The 18007-nt window shown below is 40.0% G+C and overlaps 1 protein-coding gene across 1 annotated transcript in view; it reads left to right on the plus strand.

The window, feature by feature from the left end:
• BRIP1 (BRCA1 interacting helicase 1) overlaps positions 1–17118 on the plus strand; it is a 53328-nt gene extending 36210 nt beyond the window's left edge. Inside the window, exons 17-23 of the mRNA XM_036395365.2 lie at positions 6333–6445; positions 7815–7897; positions 10440–10757; positions 11473–12225; positions 14616–14689; positions 15180–15258; positions 16707–17118. Coding sequence (XP_036251258.2) covers positions 6333–6445; positions 7815–7897; positions 10440–10757; positions 11473–12225; positions 14616–14689; positions 15180–15258; positions 16707–16951 — 1665 coding nt within the window. The 3' untranslated portion in view covers positions 16952–17118. The remainder of the gene's footprint in view (positions 1–6332; positions 6446–7814; positions 7898–10439; positions 10758–11472; positions 12226–14615; positions 14690–15179; positions 15259–16706) is intronic.
• Positions 17119–18007: the final 889 nt, after the last annotated feature.

Below are 18007 nucleotides of genomic sequence, written 5' to 3' on the forward strand. Positions count from 1 at the left end.
ATCTCCACTAATATGACTTGTCTGTGATCAACCTGCTTTCTAAATATGGTTTATGATTTGTGACTTGATTGAGCTGTAATATTAAGGAACATAAATAATGTGACAGCAAGCGATGGATAATCCCACAGATGTGTTATCTGATGCTAACATACTGTTAATTAACTTCTCTTAGATATTTTGAAGTGTGGCATTTTAGATCCAGACATCAATCTTGGGCAAGAGACTCATTGTCAAGTGTGATGAATAATATCCAATTTTAGTTTTTCCATATGTTTGTGCTAAGTATATGCCACAAATCCTGGTATTAAATGGCAAACATTGGAATTCCTTAAGTAACTGGGTGCTTTTATAAGTTACAGTAATTTCTGTGGAGGCTTTAAAGATAATAATTTCGTTTCACTTCAACGTTTTTAGGCATATTGTGTCTTAGGTTCACTGCTTTTCACAAAGAGAAGAGTCTAAACCACTTTGTCAGGGTTAGGGAGAAAGAAATGATTCAGGCTCAGACCTGATTATAAACAAAAGTGATTGAAGAAAGAGGCCAACCCCTAATTCTGTGTTATTGCAAAGGGTTTCATATTGCTGGAGAATCAGGTTGCTAAAACAAAATAATATAAAAGAAAATGTTCAAGGATTGCTCAAAGCTCTGGTGCTCTCAATGGTAGAGTTTGGCTCCAGTAAAGCAGGAAAATTTATTTCAGAGCCAAAAATGACTTCTTTGGCTGTGACCAGGATTTCCTCTGCCTACCTCTGGGACCTGAAAGTAGAGGTAGGAAAATCTGATTTTGGAGCCAAGTGTGACTTGTTTAGTTCAAGTCATAATTTACTGTTCTTACCTTGGGGAGCTGAAAAGAAAGAGAAATGTTGAGAATGGGCAGCTCTGAAGTGCAGAGTCCCCCTGCCCAGGGAGCTTTTCTGCACTTCCACCTCTGCAGATGCTTTTGATCCTGTGCAGGAGAGGGAATTCACCGTGGAACAGCCAGCAGAACTTGACCAAAACACAGCAGAAAATGCAGAAAGTCAAATTCTTTCACATCAGCAGAGGCAAATGAACTCACTGGGGCTGGGAGCTGGGAGCAGAGGCACTGCTGGAGTTTGCCTGGAATGGGAATTATTGAATGGGAATTATTTCCCTGGCTGCCATGGGGGCAGTATCTCCTTTGTTCTTACACCAAGGAAATCATCACTTCAATTGGGATTTTCTGGGCTTTATGTAATTTAATGATACAAACACCTTGCAGCTCTTTGGCTGAAGTTTCCATTTCTCCTATCTCAAATTGAGATATTTCTCAATAAATTGAGATATTTCTATCATTTCAGAATGATGATGAGTCCCAATATTGAATTTCTAGTGCTTGTGGCAGTTTTTAAGCCTATATGTTTTGTGTTCCTTGAAAGGAGAAAGAATCTTGTGCTACATAAGTGATTGCTAGAAAAATTTGTTTCTTATTTACCATACTCTAGGAAAAGCAAGATTTCTTAGAAAATTATTGTTCTTTTAGCATTTAATTTAAATTATTATTATGCTTAACCAGAGCTGGGAAACATCCCTTTGCACTGTGTTATTGTGCCATTTTTTCTATCTCTGTAATTCTAATTCTTGATTTTATCCCCATTCACATTGCACTGTTCAATCCCAGGCTATTTCCATGTCCCCTGTGAGACAGAGCAAGTCTGGGAGCTGGAATGATTCCTTTTTTTTATTCAGTGCTATCCAAGGAAGGCAATTTTGATGAGTGCACACAGAAATGTTCAGGCAGAAAAGGTCACCTGAGCAATTTCTGGTGGCAGCATCCTGATGCTAACTGAGCAGTACAAATATTGATTGGGTCTCGTTGGCAGTTGGAGGGGTTGTTGCTGTTTTATGAGGAAATGCAGTATTTCTATAAAATAGAAATGAAAATAAAAGTGTTATATTTGTGTCTAGTGACCTTATTCAGTTCTATGAACTCGTTAGGATGACCTTAATAAATTACTGTAATTGACAGAATCTACTTGGGTAAAATTCAGCAAATAAAAATTTGCTTATTCCACATTATTTATGTATTAGCACTGCACTTGGAATGCTTGGAACATTCAAAGATAAAATCCTGCCATAATATCTTTATCCTGTGGGCTCAGAAATGGGAATATTGTGTTTAGACATGGCTGGGAGGGCTGAGGAGTTTGAAGCTCGTGCTGTGACTCAGCCAGGCCTTTACTTGTGCATTATTTGTGTTAAACCCCCAGCCCTGGTTGCTGCTTTTGAAGTGAGTGAAATGCTGCACTGTTCAGTGCTGCTTCTAGTGAAGGATTTTCAGATGTAAAAGAAAAGAAATGGCTTTTCATGTTTTAACTTTCCTGCACTCACAAACTTTTATGGCTCCTTGGCATTCGTCAGGAGGAAAGTAGATGGCAAGTGTTCCTGCAAAATTCGAATTATTGCTATTTCAGGTGGAAGAGAGACTCTAAGTGGACACATGAGATTTTTAGGACGGGAGATTTGCTCTAAAAACATTTTTATGTCTTTTTTGGGATGGAAGAGGGGAGTTACCACCTGGTATTTTCTCTGCTTGTTTGTTTTTAAGACGTGGGGAATTAGTAGATGTTAAACATGAATGTGACTTAAAAAAATTTTTTGGATGATGTGAGCAACGTCTTTGCTTTCATTACTATTTTTCCTCTCATAAAACCAGAGAAACAAGTTAGTGGAATGGCAGAAAATGTTTCTATCCATTTTCTGGTTTTTCTTTCCATGGAGGAGAGGGAAGGGGAGGGAAGGGCAGGAGCTGATCCAGGTGTGGCTGTGCCACCTCCACCTGGCCCTGCAGGGACACAGGCCCAGCTCTGTTGGCCTTTCCCTGCTCTCTTCCTTTACCTACCAGAGCAAACAGGAGGCACTTGGAGATGTTTGTGAGGGGTTGTCCTATCCAAGAACAGGCCTGACTTGTTAAACAAAAAAAATTGCAAACTGTTACTTGTATTTGTTCTTAAAAAGCAAAGTTTGCATTTGGTTCAGTGAAGTAATGCATTAAAAATACCCCTCCAAACTTTGCCAGATGAAGTAAAACCAAGCACAGTTCATGTTGCTGATTTAAATTGCACAAAATGAACAAATGGGTTTACCCCATTCAGCTTCATGCCGTGGCACTGATAAATCAGTTTACAGTGTCCTGGTTGATTTTTCTGTAGAAATAGTTAGTCCCTCATAGATTGGTATTTGCATACCTGGCTTTAAATACTGTTTGTGTATTGTGAATAAACCTGGTCCAGCCTGGTGTGTTGCTCCAAGGCTCTGTGTGTGAATTTGCAGGTCATTTTGGGGGTCAAAACCAAGCTGTAGATTTTGAGTTGCCCTTCTCAGCTTTGTGCTGTGAACTAACTCATACAATCCATGGTCAACACGGTATAAATCCATTATAGCCTGAATAATCTGAGTCTGTTCACATGAAGGAATATCACCACAGGTAACTTCTTTTAAAATCTAATGTAACAAATGCCATTTAATGTTGTTGTCATTGGAGAAAAACCTCCATTGCTAATTCTGTTTGAAAAATACACTTGAGCTGTAGCACAAACTGCCTCCAAGTATCTTTCCAATCCTTTAAAAAACCAAGAATTGTTCATGGCATTTATCTTTTCTCGTGCTGTTTCCCAGCTGATGCTGCAGAGTGAAAGATGTCAGAGCCATTAAGCATTAGAGGCAGGAGGGGTGTGCAGGTGGAACGTGGGCAGCTGGCAGTGCCCGTGACCTCCCAGACAGATCAAAGCCTAATCTGGGTGACAGCTACAGGATGGCAGAGCTTGCCAGGGGCCTTGTGCAGCTCTTTGTCTGCAAATCCTGCCCCAGAGCTGGGAGGATGTTTTTAAGGATGAACAGGTAGAAGTAAAAGGCTGTCTTCTGACATTTTAACTAATCCCTTCTAGCCTGTGCTTTCCTGCACGTTGTGGAGATTTGCTAGCAGGAGGCACTGCCTTTTTCACATATGTAACATGTCAGCTTGAATCTGGCCTGGAATTGATGGGGGGGAGTGCAGCAGGTCCACAATGAAATAGATTCTGATTGCATTAAAATGACAGGCCCTGGCCTTTTACCTGCACAGCCTCCCCCAGTGCTCACAGGGCTCTGAGGATGAGGGGAGAGACGAGGATCTGACTCCATCTTTCAGAAGGCTTGATTTATTATTTTATGATATATATTATATTAAAACTATTATACTAAAAGAATAGAAGAAAGGATTTCATCACAAGGCTGGCTAGGAATAGAAAAAGAAAGAATGATAACAAAGGTTTGTGTCTCAGACAGTCCGAGCCAGCTGGGCTGTGATTGCCATTAATTAGAAACAACCACATGAGCCAATCCCAGCTGCACCTGTTGCATTCCACAGCAGCAGATAACCATTGGTTACAGTTTGTTTTTGAGGCTTCTCAGTTCCTCAGGAGGACAAATCCTCAGGAAAGGATTTTCCATAAAATGTCTCTGTGACATCCCCCTGCACACTGAACTCACATCTCTGCTGAGGCAGGAGCACTGCAGGCACAAAACACAATGCTTCTTTTCTGGTAACTCTTTTAAGATTAATAGAAGGAAGTTTTAGAGATATATAACACCCTTAGAGCAAGGGATTGGGGTGAAACCCCCTCCCAGACTCATGGGGTTTTCAATTAAAAATTGGGTTTTATATCATTTGAGCAATGAGATGTCATTGGTGGTGTGCATACAAGCAGTAAACTTGATAACACTGACATTAGAAGAATGTGGAAGTAATGTATTTTGTTTAGGTGATCTGACTGGTTTGCACTTTACTGCTACTTCAGTGAGTTTGTGCAGGTATTTAAAAATAATGTCATTTTTCAGCATAAGACAGGAGCAGTAATTCCAGCACTGTTTGCACAGGCTGTGGCAAAATGAGGGGCTGGTAAACCTCCACTGGTTCCAAATGGCCATAATCTTACTGATAACACAATTCTTCCAAAAAATAAATTGTTATAAAACTGACCAGGACTAGAAGACAGAGGCAAAAGACACCCAGGGGAATATTGTCAATGGTTCTGTTTTAAAGGCTTCAGTGAACTTTTCCATCATCATTCCTCATTTCCAGAGGTGAGCAGTACCCTTTTCCTTCTCCAGGTAGTATTTCAGTTTGTAGAAATGCACAGGTAAAGCCAAGTTCCTTTTTAAGGAATGGTTTAATCTTCATAGACCATTCAGAAGAAATCATCTTCTGTTTGGGAAATTAAAAAGGAAACCTCACATGCCAGTCAGTAAATTCTGAGTGACTGGAACAAATATTAAATCTGTGAAATCAAACTGAATTTACTTTCTGGCTGTAAAGATTGAATTTGTAAATTTGACAGGCAATTTAAAGGGCATAAGTACATAAAATAAAATTTCTTGTCCAAATGCAACTTGAAAGTTACCTGTCAGAAGAGGTTAGAAGTCTGCTGTTTTCTCTCCTGAAGCGTGTCCTTTCACTTGTCAGTTTAGAAAGGTTAATACTCACAAAAGAGCAGCAGAAGGACCCTTTTTGGTGTAGTTTTATGCTTCTTTAAAAAAAATAATAATTCAGTTCCTCTGGTTGAATAATAATAATAATAATAATAATAATAAAACCTTTTGATATAAATAATGTTCTAATGCAAATTGTTCCAGTTCAGACCAGGCACTGTGTGTGGTTATCCTGATTGGGAAGGGATTTCTTGGGCAGTTCATTCCAGGTTCTGAAGCATCAGGGATGAGATTTAAAAAGGGGAACATGTTTTTCCCTGCCTGATCTCCCCATGCTCTGCAGTGAAACATTTCCAGAGCTCAGGAGCTGATGCCAGGCTGGAATTTTGCTCGGTGTCACTGACTGCTGCTCTTTGGCAGAGCTCCCTCTGTCCCCAGAGCTCTTCTGCAGCTTCTGTCAAGGAGGAAAAGTTGAATTTGCTGAAGCCTCACTGGGAAATGAGAGTCTGGTCCCAGCTGGGATGAGGAGTGGCTTTGGGGATGAAGGGAGAGCCCCAGTGGGGCATTTCCTTTTGGAAGGGCCAGTGAGTCTGGGCTTTGGGTCCATCACCTGTCCCTGCTCTGGGGTTTTCACCTGTCTGAGCAGTTCATCCTCCTCTCACTGGCACAGAGCTTTGGATGAGTGTGTGCTGCTCATGTCAATACATTCAAATTACTGGAACAGATCACAGCTAAGGGCAATTTCAGAAGCCAGAACTGGTTAGTGTACAAAATACAGAGGTGAAACACTGAAGCACAGTTTATATATTCTCTTATTTAATCACTGTTTGCTTGTGTTCCCCTTTTAGAATATCTCCTTTTCAACAGCATTCCTAAACCAAATATTTTATTATTTCCTTCTTAGGTTGAATTAAAGAGGAAGTACAATGACCAGCACAAAAGCACAAGAGGCCTTTTATCAGGGAGTCAGTGGTATGAAATTCAAGCTTACAGAGCTCTCAACCAAGCCCTGGGAAGGTGAGAGAAACATAACTAAAATTATAGAAATTTGTACAACTTTTTTAAGGGACATCTTTAAGGATTTATTCCCCTCTTTTAGCAGAAAGGGATAAGGCCAAACATCTCATATTGCAAATTCTGTCTCTTGAGCTGCTCTGTGCTGGCAATTCTCTGCTTTTCAGCCTGTTGTGCATTGTTATAGTTCAGATTTTATTTTACATTCAGAACCCACTTCAATTTAGTTGAAGTTTTATTGCTCATAGTCAAGATACACAGGAAAAAAAAGCACAAGCAGAGACAAATCTTTCTTGAGCTTGAAAAGCAAATGAAGATCCTTAGGCCTTTTCCCATGCACTAATTGTTCACACTCTCAGTGGGCCCAGAACACTTGTTTGATATTTAGCCTACAAGTATTTTTGAAAGGGAGAAATAGCAGTGGGGTTTTTCAGACCTTTGCAAAAGGTCAATTCAATTATTGTGCTCACTGATCTCTTCCCAGATTTAGAAGAAGTGGTGTAGCTTCCATTTCCTAGATGGAAAAATTCCCCCAAATGTTGTTAACAAGGTAGAATTAATTCATCCTCCTTCAACAAAATCTATCATATAAATAAAGATTAGAGCTGTCATCCATATCTATTGTAGGTGCTGTGCATCTGTCATGGCTACAGAGGCACAGAAACATCAGCTGGAAAACTCTTCTGATGTGAATTAGTCCTAATGCAAATGTGATGACATAAATGAAGGCTTAGAGAGAAAATGGAGAGAAATTGTAACATTAGGAAATCTCATTGGGGATTCTTGTTGGTACAGGCCTGATTTCTTAAATTCCTCTGCATTAATTACATAGGTTAAGAAAGCTCTCTTGTGGAATACCAGTAGTGAAATAAATCAGCTTGAACTTAAATCAAGCTTTAGTGACAATTACTTGTTGTTTAATTTATTATTTGGGTGGTCTAAAATGGAGAAAATAGGCTTCCATTCTGACACAAAGGGACAAATTCCTTATCAAACCACGAGCCAAAGACCTTGCTAACCTGAGCTGTGGGGAGGGATTTTGATAAAACCACAACATTCCATACAGGAAGCTCTGCAATATTTACTCTGCCCAGTTAAGAGTGGAAAATGAATTGTGTGGTTTGATTGGCTGTTGAATATTTGTGTGCTTTATTTTTAATTTAGCTGTTTTCATGTACATTCAACAGCTGAAGGAAAATGAAGCTTCCATGACATCCATCACAATTTTTGGTGCATCCAGTAGAAGAGCACCTCCTGTATAATTTTGCATATTCCAGCTGACTCAGAGCAATCCCTGTTTCCTAATTCCCACAGATTTTTGCTGGGTGTCCTCTAATTACATAAATACTCTTTTTTTTCCCCTCACTTTTAGGTGTATAAGGCACAGGAATGACTGGGGGGCTCTTATTTTAGTGGATGACCGCTTCAGGAAGAACCCCAATAAATACATCACTGGTAAGAGGTAAAAATCTTTTGGGGAAACTCCTAATGTTGAAAAATACTGAAATCTCTGAATTACAGAAATGTGGTTGTACAAATACAGGGGAGTAGGAAGGGTCAGAATGTGCCCCAGCCATGGAACAGAAATTGAACTGCTGAATATTCAATATACAACAAGGAGTTTCTGTTTGTACTTTTATACTGGGTAGAAATAAATGCAAGTGAAATAAAACAGATCCTGCACACAACCTTTAAAAAATAAAACGTAGAAGATGAACTGCTTAGGAATGTGTTTTCACCTTTGTTCCTGCCCTTTTTGCTGGGCAGAGCTGAGCTCACCAGCCCATGCTGGGCTTAGTCAGCAGGTGGAGCTCAGCTGCTGCAGTTGAGTCCAGCTCCTTCTTGATCTACTAAAAATACACTGAAATTATTGCAGGAAACTCTAGAAATTCATATAGGAGCACAAATAATGCATATGTTCAACACTTGGTAAGATTTCTTTCTCTAAAAAGTAAAACTTCACAGAAGAGTGAAGATCTCTGTTGTTGTTGTGGGTTTGGGTTTTTTTGTTTTGTTTTTTTTTTAATTGATATACAAAGAATATTTAAATGGGTTCAGGAACACTTTCTAAAATTGAGACAGTCAGTTTTTACTTGTGCTCCAATATAATGTAAAAAGCTGTTCTGCTCAAGACATCTGATATTTAATATTTTGGTTATTTTGATAGGACCAGGTTATTATAAAACCTGTAGTTGTAGAACAGTTGTGATTCTTTGAGTTACTGTTACTTAATCTGACACAAAGTTGTGAAAAGCTTCATTTTATTCAAATTTTTATCAGACCCTGTTAATATGATAATAAATAGCTGCACTCTGTGTAAGCCACTTTTAAATAATTCATGATAACAAGCAGAATGAACAGCCAGGCAACAAAGAAATATAGTGATGTTTCTACAAGGCAGCAGTTTGAACCTAAAAAGAAGACTAATGAAAAAGGAAAAGGCTTTTAATAGAAAAAGAAAGATATTTTTAGTTTTCTTATCAGAATACTGCCATTGAATAAATCAGGTTCTTAGCCCTGGAAAAGAGGAATTGTTGCAGCTTCATGAGCAAATTCTTGAAACCTTTGAGACTGTACCTACACAGAAATATTTGCACTCTTAGAGTGTCATTGTAACAGGCCCCTGGCCAGGTAATAATTAGCAGAGACTCCATGTATTATAGAAGGTTGATCAATAATTAGCAGAGACTCCATGAATGAAGGTTGATCAATAATTAGCAGAGACTCCATGTATTGTAGAATGTTGATCAAGAATTAGCAGAGACTCCATGTATTGTAGAATGTTGATCAAGAATTAGCAGAGACTCCATGTATTACAGAAGGCTGATCAATAATTAGCAGAGACTCCATGAATGAAGGTTGATCAATAATTAGCAGAGACTCCATGAATGAAGGTTGATCAATAATTAGCAGAGACTCCCTGTATTACAGAAGGTTGATCAAGAATTCTTTATTAAGAAACCCATTGTTCTTTTATAAACTGTTAGATACAGGTGGACCTCATTGGTCCTTTACTTCAAGCACATCACCATTGACTAATTAGTGAAGCACCCTTTGATGAAGAAATCTCCACAGCACACTGCACGTGTTCACAGCACCCGCTGTTACCAGCAGGTTCAGATAAGAATTGTTTCTCTTTCTTTCCTCTGAGCTTCTCCCAGCCTTCCCCAGCACCATGCCTGGGAACGTTGGGTTTGTCTGTGCCCAGAGAGCTGCTCCACCTTAGGCTGCTGACGAGGGCTGGGAAATGCCTGTACAGCTGCTGCTATACTGTGGAGTAAGGTGCTGATATTTTGGTGTGAGGTGCTGATATTTTGGAGTAAGGCACTGATATTGTGGAGTAAGGAGCTGATATTTTGGATATGTTGTTATTTTGGTGTAAGGAGTTGATATTTTGGTGTGAGGTGCCGATATTGTGGAGTAAGGAGCTGATATTTTGGTGTGAGGTGCTGATATTGTGGAGTAAGGCACTGATATTGTGGAGTAAGGAGTTGATATTTTCATGTAAGGTGCCGATATTTTGGTGTAGGGTGCTGATATTTTGGTGCAAGCTGCTGATATTTTGAGTAAGCTGCTGATATTTTGAGTAAGCTGCTGATATTTTGAGTAAGCTTTGATATTTTGGAGTAAGGCGCTGATATTTTGGTGCAAGGTGCTGATATTTTGGTGTAAGGCGCCGATATTTTGGTGTAGGGTGCCGATATTTTGGTGTAAGGTGCTGATATTTTGGTGTAAGTTTGGTGTAAGTTTGGTGTAAGTTGCTGATATTTTGGTGTAGGGTGCCAATATTTTGGTGTAAGGTGCTGATGTTTAGAGAAGGTGCTGATATTTTGCAATAAGGTGTTCTTGTAAGGTGCCGATATTTTGCAATAAGGTGCCGATATTTTGCAATAAGGTGCCGATATTTTGCAATAAGCTGCTGGTATTTTGCAATGAGGTATTTTGCAATAAGGTATTTTGCAATAAGGTATTTTGCAATAAGGTGTTTTCCCCCCAGGACTGTCCAAGTGGATCCGGCAGCAGGTGCAGCACCACGGCTCCTTCGGCAGCGCCCTGCGCTCCCTGCGCGCCTTCGCCCTCCGCAACCAGCACGGTGCGGAGCCCTCCCCAGGGCCCGGCTCCGAGCTCCCTGCACAGCCCAGGCACCTCTCACAGGGCTCTCCTCAGGAGAACACCGCTCCTCTGTCCCCTGATGCTCCTGCCACAAGGCAGGAGCAGAATTTGGACTCAGAAGTTCATTTTGCTGCAAGCATCAGCTCAGTTCATCCCACAGCATGGGATCAGCCAAGTGGCAGCACGGCAGCAGTCAAACAAAGTATGTTCATTTCCACTGGCAATTTCAAATGGGGACTTGAATCTTTTTTGGAGGAAACAAATGGTTTTTTTAAATTACAGAAGTGCTATTGTGGAAAATGATAATTATTCACAAATGTGGAGGAGCTGTGCTCAACAGACTGAAATTAATTCTCGTTCCATCTGGTTGTCTTAAAAGAGTAATCTTTGATAAGTTTATAGTACAATCAAAAATGGTTTCATTTTAATTTCTTTTTCCATTGAGCACTATGAAGATAATTTAAAATATATTTGAAACACATCAAGAGTAGCATTATTGCAAGTTGAGCTCTGGTTCAAGCTACATCTGTTGTTTGGGCATTGCTGTGAGACACCTTCCATGTGATCTCCTCTAGTTCCAGCTTCAAAAGTGAAATCCATCCCTAAATTTTGGGAAAGGTTCTGATTTCATTTCAATCAAGAAAGAGCACAATAATAAACATTACAAATTTCAAATCCAGCCATACTCTACCTTTATGTGCCTGTTAATCTATTCATTTAATTAAGACAATTCATGTGCAAAGATGGTTATAACATCTGGGCTTTTGTTTGTATTATTGTTTATAGTGATTTTACAACATTCATTTTTAATGAATGTTGTAAAATTGCTATAAACCTTCTAAAACAGTGGTAATTCTGATGTGCTAAACATGTTGTAAATCAGATACAATTAATTTATGTTTTGTGATTTCTCACAGGTGACCAGAAAGTTGATGTAGAGAGCCATTCTCACCACGTAAAACAGAGAAGGAAAGACATGGACTGCACCCCCAAAATGGCAGCAATCAAAATAGAGAGAGAAGAAACGAATGGTTGGGGCAATGCTGATGTTGTGGAGGAGAAATTCTGCTCTGAGGCACTGACTTCAACTCCTGCAGCCCAGAACTGCAGGGCCACAGAGAGCAGCAGGCAGCAGCATGGGAATGGGCCCAGGGACCTTATTGATCATTCCAGTCAATGCCAATCAGCATTAATTGCAGAGCACAAAGCAAGTGGAGCAGAATCACGTTTGGACACAAGTCATGTTTCAGTTGGGAGTGCTGAGGCCCCAGGTGCTGAAGGACATCCTGGAGCTGAGCCCTGCAGGGAGTTCCCTTCAGCATTAGATGAGGATGAGGATGAGGATGAGAGCATTTACTTCACTCCAGAGCTGTATGATGATGCAGAGCCAGAGGAGCAGAGAACTGAGCCCCCAGTCCCAGCCTGTTCCACCTCTGGGGTTTGGGGGGAATGTGGGAACTCCACAGTCCCTGCTGCTCCTTTTGCCACCAGCACCTCAGGAGCACAGAATGGGCCTGGGAAAGCTGAGGCTGGCAGGAGCCCCCATGGGACCATGGAGGATGTGAGGAGCAGGGACAGCACAGCTGGGGCTGCAGGAGCAGAGCAGGGAGGAGCTCAGGAGATGAGCACCCCAAAAAGGAAAATCAGCCTCTCCAGATCCCGAAATAAAGGTGTGTCATCCTCTCTGCTGGGCAGTGGTGGCACCTGGTGACAGCTCCTGTGGCAGTTGTGGTGAGCAGCCCTCAAAACAGCACGGGGCAGCTGCACCTTCCTTGTCCTCATGGAGCAAAAGCTTCCCTCAGGCTCCATCTCTCGTTTTATCTTGGGCATTTTCACTGGGGGAGTTTTGCCATGTGCAGTTTTCTAGATAGGATGAAGATTCTTCATCCTGACTTCATGGCTGGAGGAACATCATGTCTGGAAATTCTGAATAGAAACCCAAGTAGGACCTGACCTGGAATTATTGGTTTGTCTAGGACAGATTTAATTAATCCACCATTAAATACAGTCAAATAAGTGGGGTTTTCTTCAGAAAGCCAAACACCCATATAACCAAATTATGGTTTTCTGCATTTGTTAGACTGGGGTTTGTTTAGTAAAACATGTAGAGCAGCATCTTTGCAGATCAAGTCACAGATTCAGCCTAAATACCACAACAGGTTTATTTTCCAGTACTTTGATTCCTGCCAATCTCTTACATCAAAATGTCCAGCAGGAGCTGTGCACATTTTGATATTTGATGAAGATGAGAAGCTTCTTGAGAAAAAAAATTGAGATTTCTTTAAGTTTTGCTTTTGTGAGAGGAATCCTTTTCTGTTGGCTGGATTCTGTGTTTATTCATGTCTAAACCTGTTCTCATTTGTATGTCCTACAAGCACTTTTTACATGTAACATATAAAATGTAAATTGTACACAAAGGTCTTTGAATTTTGCCCAGTCTTTTTTTTTTTTTTTTTTTTTTTTTTAGTATTTTAATGTTTCTTTCATTTTCTGCAATGAAAAGAGCCAGGATTTTTCTGTAATAAAACATACTGACTTTTTAAGAAAAGATTCTCCATTGCCATCCTACATTCATGTGAAGATGCAGGATTTTTGCCATCTAAAGATTGGTTCATATGTCTTGGTACTTTTTGTTTGAGAGTAGAAATGAAATTATTAACTGGTCACTTCCCATAGAAGTTCATCTAAATAACATTTTGAGTCCATCCCTACAGAGCTGTGAGCATGCTCAGATCAATAGGATTTCAATTGTGCCCTTCCTTTATAAAATAAATTCATCTTCATGAAGTTGGACACTGTTTGCAAGAATGAGAAGAACACTAGAATTTCCACAACTGGCAGGATTTGGCAAAAGGCTTTTGCTTCAATTTTTGCAATATTGATGGCCAAGTTTCCTTGGTTTAGGTGTCCTGGATTTCACTGACAGGTTTGGTTTAGTTAATAGGGCAAAAATGCCAGTATTGAAAACCTCTGACACATCTGAAGAGAAATATTCTTCATTTCTGTAGAAATAATGCTGAAATTCCTGTTGATATCATATTGGAAACCTCTGACACATCTAAAGAGAAATATTCTTCATTTCTGTAGAAATAATGCTGAAGTTCCTGTTGGTATCAGTGTTGGAAACTTCTGACACATCTAAAGAGAAATATTCTTCATTTCTATAGAAATAATGCTGAAGTTCCTGTTGGGATCACTATTGAAAACCTCTGAGACATCTAAAGAGAAATATTCTTCATTTCTGTTGAAATAATGCTGAAGTTCCTGTTGGTTCCTGGCCTCTAGAGCTGTTCTTGGGTTTGATCCTCAGTTTTCCTAAAGCAAATCTTCTGCCCCAAACCCCTTTGTGCATTTTTGTGTGTCTGAACAGACAACAGAAATCACTTAAGCTTTGTCACTTGTCTGCTCATCCAGGGGCCCACAGCACAGCCTCTTATTTGTCTTTCAGGAGATTTGTCTGTCTTTAAATCCATAACATTCAAAAAAAAGAGGAAAATCCATCTCCTTTTCCTTATCTGGAGCAGATTGTTCCTTTCTTGAGCTCGTGGTGCCTCTTCCTTTGATCAGAAATCCCTGAAGGCAGGGCCTGCTCTGTGTCAAATCACACCCATTTAAACTTTATATCAAATTAACATTAATATTCTGAGATATGGTTTGAAACAGCAGCACTTGTTACTGTGATTTCTGGAAAAAATTTCTGTCCTCTAAAAACTCAAATCAGCAGGGGGATAAATCCCCTTTGTGTTTGCTGGGTTTGGAAGGTAAGGGGTGGACTGTTTCTTTTGGTGTAAATTCATTCTGAATTGGCCTTTCTATTTCATAATTGTGCTGTTTGATAGGTTAGAGGTAAGATATTTGTGGTACTTCTCAGAATTAAATGCTGCCCAGCCTGCAGATAGAAGGGAAGTGAAGTCAATATCCTGAATTTCCTAGAATTATTCATTTGGATTTATCACATCTATCAAGGCTAAAATAGTGAAAATGCTTTTCCTACTTTGATATAACAGCTCAGTATAATCTCTATTGCCTACAATACTAACAAATCTTGAATTCATTCAAGGATTGAAAGTGCAGAGGAGATGCAGCAGAAGGAAAGGTGCCCTTAGGCAAAGCGGCTGCTCCCGAGAGAGAAAGGTACCATGGGTGAGATGCCTGGTCTGAGTGGCTGCTGAGTGCCAGGGTGCAAGGCAGTGAGAATCATTTATTACATCATGTTTCAAGTGAAATAACACAATGAAATAGTTCCTTCCTGACCTGCAGAGCTCTGGTTGACAAACTCAACTTTTGTTTCTCATGGGAGACACAAAGGCACCAACCATCCCAGGCTCCTTCCAAAATTCCCAACAATTTGATAGCCTGTGGTGTTATAGGCTGTAAAATCCCTCATATTTTATATGGCATTTTTCTATTTAAGTAAGGTTAACCATTTTGAGCATGGTGTATATTGAATTATTAACTGATATAAATGATAACCTTTGAGCATTTCAAGTACTGTATTTCTCTGAAGCAGTTTGGATAGTATTAATTTATTTATATTATACTTTATTGATATTTAAATGCTTCAATCTGCATAGTTACTGTATGCAAACCAGTATTTACACCAATTTGTGCATTGCCTTGCTAGAAGGAAGCACCCAAGCAGCCTTGCAGGAAAGGACTTCACTGTGTTGTGTGTGGAGCTGAAATCCTGCCCAAAGCCCAGGGTAAGATCAGCTGTTCCATTGGGAAGGATGGGATTTCTCATCCACCCTTTTGCTTTCCCAGTTTTGGATGCTGGAGGGATATTTTAGAATAATTGGTTCATTTCTCCACTGGATTTGGTGTCTGGATACATGAGACCTGCAGAAAGCCTTTGAGGGCAGAGAAGGGAGTTGTGACAACAACAATTATTTAAAAGAAGTTATTTTTTCTGGCAGTTTTCTTGATTCAGGCTCCTGCCACGCTGACCTGTGTTGAGCTTAAATCTGATATTTGAGAGTTAACTGAAGGCAACTTCTGCTGCCATTGTGGGAGGCTGGGAGGAATTCTTTGGAGCATAGTGGCCCATTCACTGGGGTTTGTTCCTCCCCAGGATTAGGTGTTAATTTGCTCCCAGTTTATGTGAGAAGTTTGGTAATACCCTGGCACAGTAACTCAGGGAATCCAGTGCATGGAACTATCAAAAGTCTGCCTGAAATAATGACACTGCTATTCTGCAATGTGTAACCTGCTTTGTACCAATTTGGTTTTATTCTGTTGTGCAAAGTGGGGATGAGCTGCTTGTGGGAATTCTTTGTGTTTTTGTGAGACACTTGAAGTTGGAAATGTCTAAAGGCTGATAAAAGTAACAGCAATTCTATTTCTTTAAAAATAAGCTTCATCTTCAGGCCACTGGGCCATTGTGATAATGACCTAATTACAAGATATTCTCATCAGTTCCATGCAAATTAGAGATGCTTCATGCTTAAACAGTCTGGAGCTGATGAAAGCAAGAAAGGACAAAAATCTCTTCAGCAAACCAAACCTGTGCCTGAGGGACAATGGGAGATTTTCCATTTTCTGCAACTATTAAACCCAGGCCAGTTAGAAAAGTCCACAGTGGGCAAGCCCAGGTCATTCCTTGCCTCCCTGTTTTCCCAAAAGAACCTTTAAGATTTGGGTAATCTCATCAGGAACTTTCATTCCCTCCCTGAATTTATCAGCATCATCAAATCCCTGGCGCAAACCTGAGCTGGAACCCCAGGGCTCAGGAGAAGCATTCTGGCCTACAGAATGCCTGAATGTCAGGGTGGCTGTTGTCAGCAAGGAGTTTTATGTTGTTTAAACTGAATCTCAGATGCCAGTTGATTGAGGAAAGTTAAAAAATCTGAAAATTAAAAAATAAATGGCTTTATTCAAAGTGGATCCAAGCTCGCTGGTCGATTTGGGAGTAATAACAAGGGGAAAATTATCTGTTGAAAAGTAAATTTTGGACACATTAAAAATTTTAAAGAAGGCCTTCTTCCAAGGGCCATTTACAGCAATAGAAGTCTTTTCAGTGCCTGCAGTGGGTATTGGATCAGGGCCTAAATTCCCATCTTGTAAATGTGGAAAGTTTGCAGCATGGTTGAACAGTACTGTATTCAAAACCATGTGTGTATATAAGTCTTACACCCCACTTTTTAAATTATAGGAATTTTGAGAAAAGCTTGCTACAGTAATAGTGAGCTGCAAATAATCTGGAAACTCTTCAGAAATGCCAATATAAGAAGCAAAGAATCCATTAATAATTGTAAGTGTAAAGTAGAGGCCATTTCAGAAGATGATAACGTGATGTTGGTCATCTCAGATGCTGCAAGTCTTGGTCACCTTAAAGAGACTTTGAAGGTTTATCAGATGCCAGTGAAAGGTAAGTTCTCACTGATCAATTCCAGCTAATATTTGTCAAGTCCTTTTGCTTTAAATTCAATTAAATAGCAACAATTTGCCACCCCTCCCTTGGACCTTTTGGGAACTCATGGTGAGATTTTCCCTCCTCAGAGCTCTGTGGGCTCTGCACATTCAAAACACTGAAAAGGAGCTCCAGTGTCCCCTGCACTGCCAGATTTGTTGGGTCCTTTCATAAATCCTGCTGAAGAATAAAAGAAAAGGATAATGAGCACAGAATCCATTTCTTGCCAGTTCACTCCAGGAGCTGGCCACATGTACCTGTGGTTAAACAGAAGTGCTGGGTTTGACAGGAATTCACTCCAGCTGCCAGCCCAGGCCTGGTGCAACCCTTGGCTTCCTCAGGTGACAGAGAGCAGAAATAAAGTATTTTATTTATCTGTGGGCAATTCTGCTGCCCATCCCCTGGTGTGAGGCTGGCACAGTAAATGAGAGGTGGTTTTGCCACAAGGACTGAGCCTTCTTTACCAATCTTTCTGACAGTTTGAAATGTGTGCAATGCAGCTGATAAAATTACTTCTATCTCTTTTAAACATCTCTCTTGATTCCTATATAAACCCCTGTTTCTTTCTTTTTGAAAGACCTGGATGGCAGTTTGTCTTTAAATGCTATTTGGAATGAGAAGGAATCTTCTCTGACAAGTTACTTGCAGTGCAGGAGCTGTGCCCTTCAGTCCATTTCTCCAAGTCCTTTGATAGGAGCTGAGGTTACAAATTTCAGTAATAAAGTGCAGTCATGGGTAAGTCAGATCAGTTTATTTTGTATAATAAAATTATAATGGAATGATTTGGACAGGAAATACTAAAATACTAATTTTGTAAAAGGTAGAATGAATATTTACCTAGATAATTTTATGATTTATCTGATTTCTACCACAGAGATTTGAAATGATAGTTATAACTGAGCTCAGGTCACTGAATACATTTGCCTGTACCCAATTTGCTGCAATGTCTGTAGTATTACATCTGAAAAGGGATGGGAAAATAGCAGCCATCCATGTCTTTCATGAAAGGAAAACCAGAACAAAACATATTTACACAAGTGCTG

This window comes from Molothrus ater, chromosome 21 (assembly GCF_012460135.2).
Source record: "Molothrus ater isolate BHLD 08-10-18 breed brown headed cowbird chromosome 21, BPBGC_Mater_1.1, whole genome shotgun sequence".
In the NCBI taxonomy this organism is placed as follows: domain Eukaryota; kingdom Metazoa; phylum Chordata; class Aves; order Passeriformes; family Icteridae; genus Molothrus; species Molothrus ater.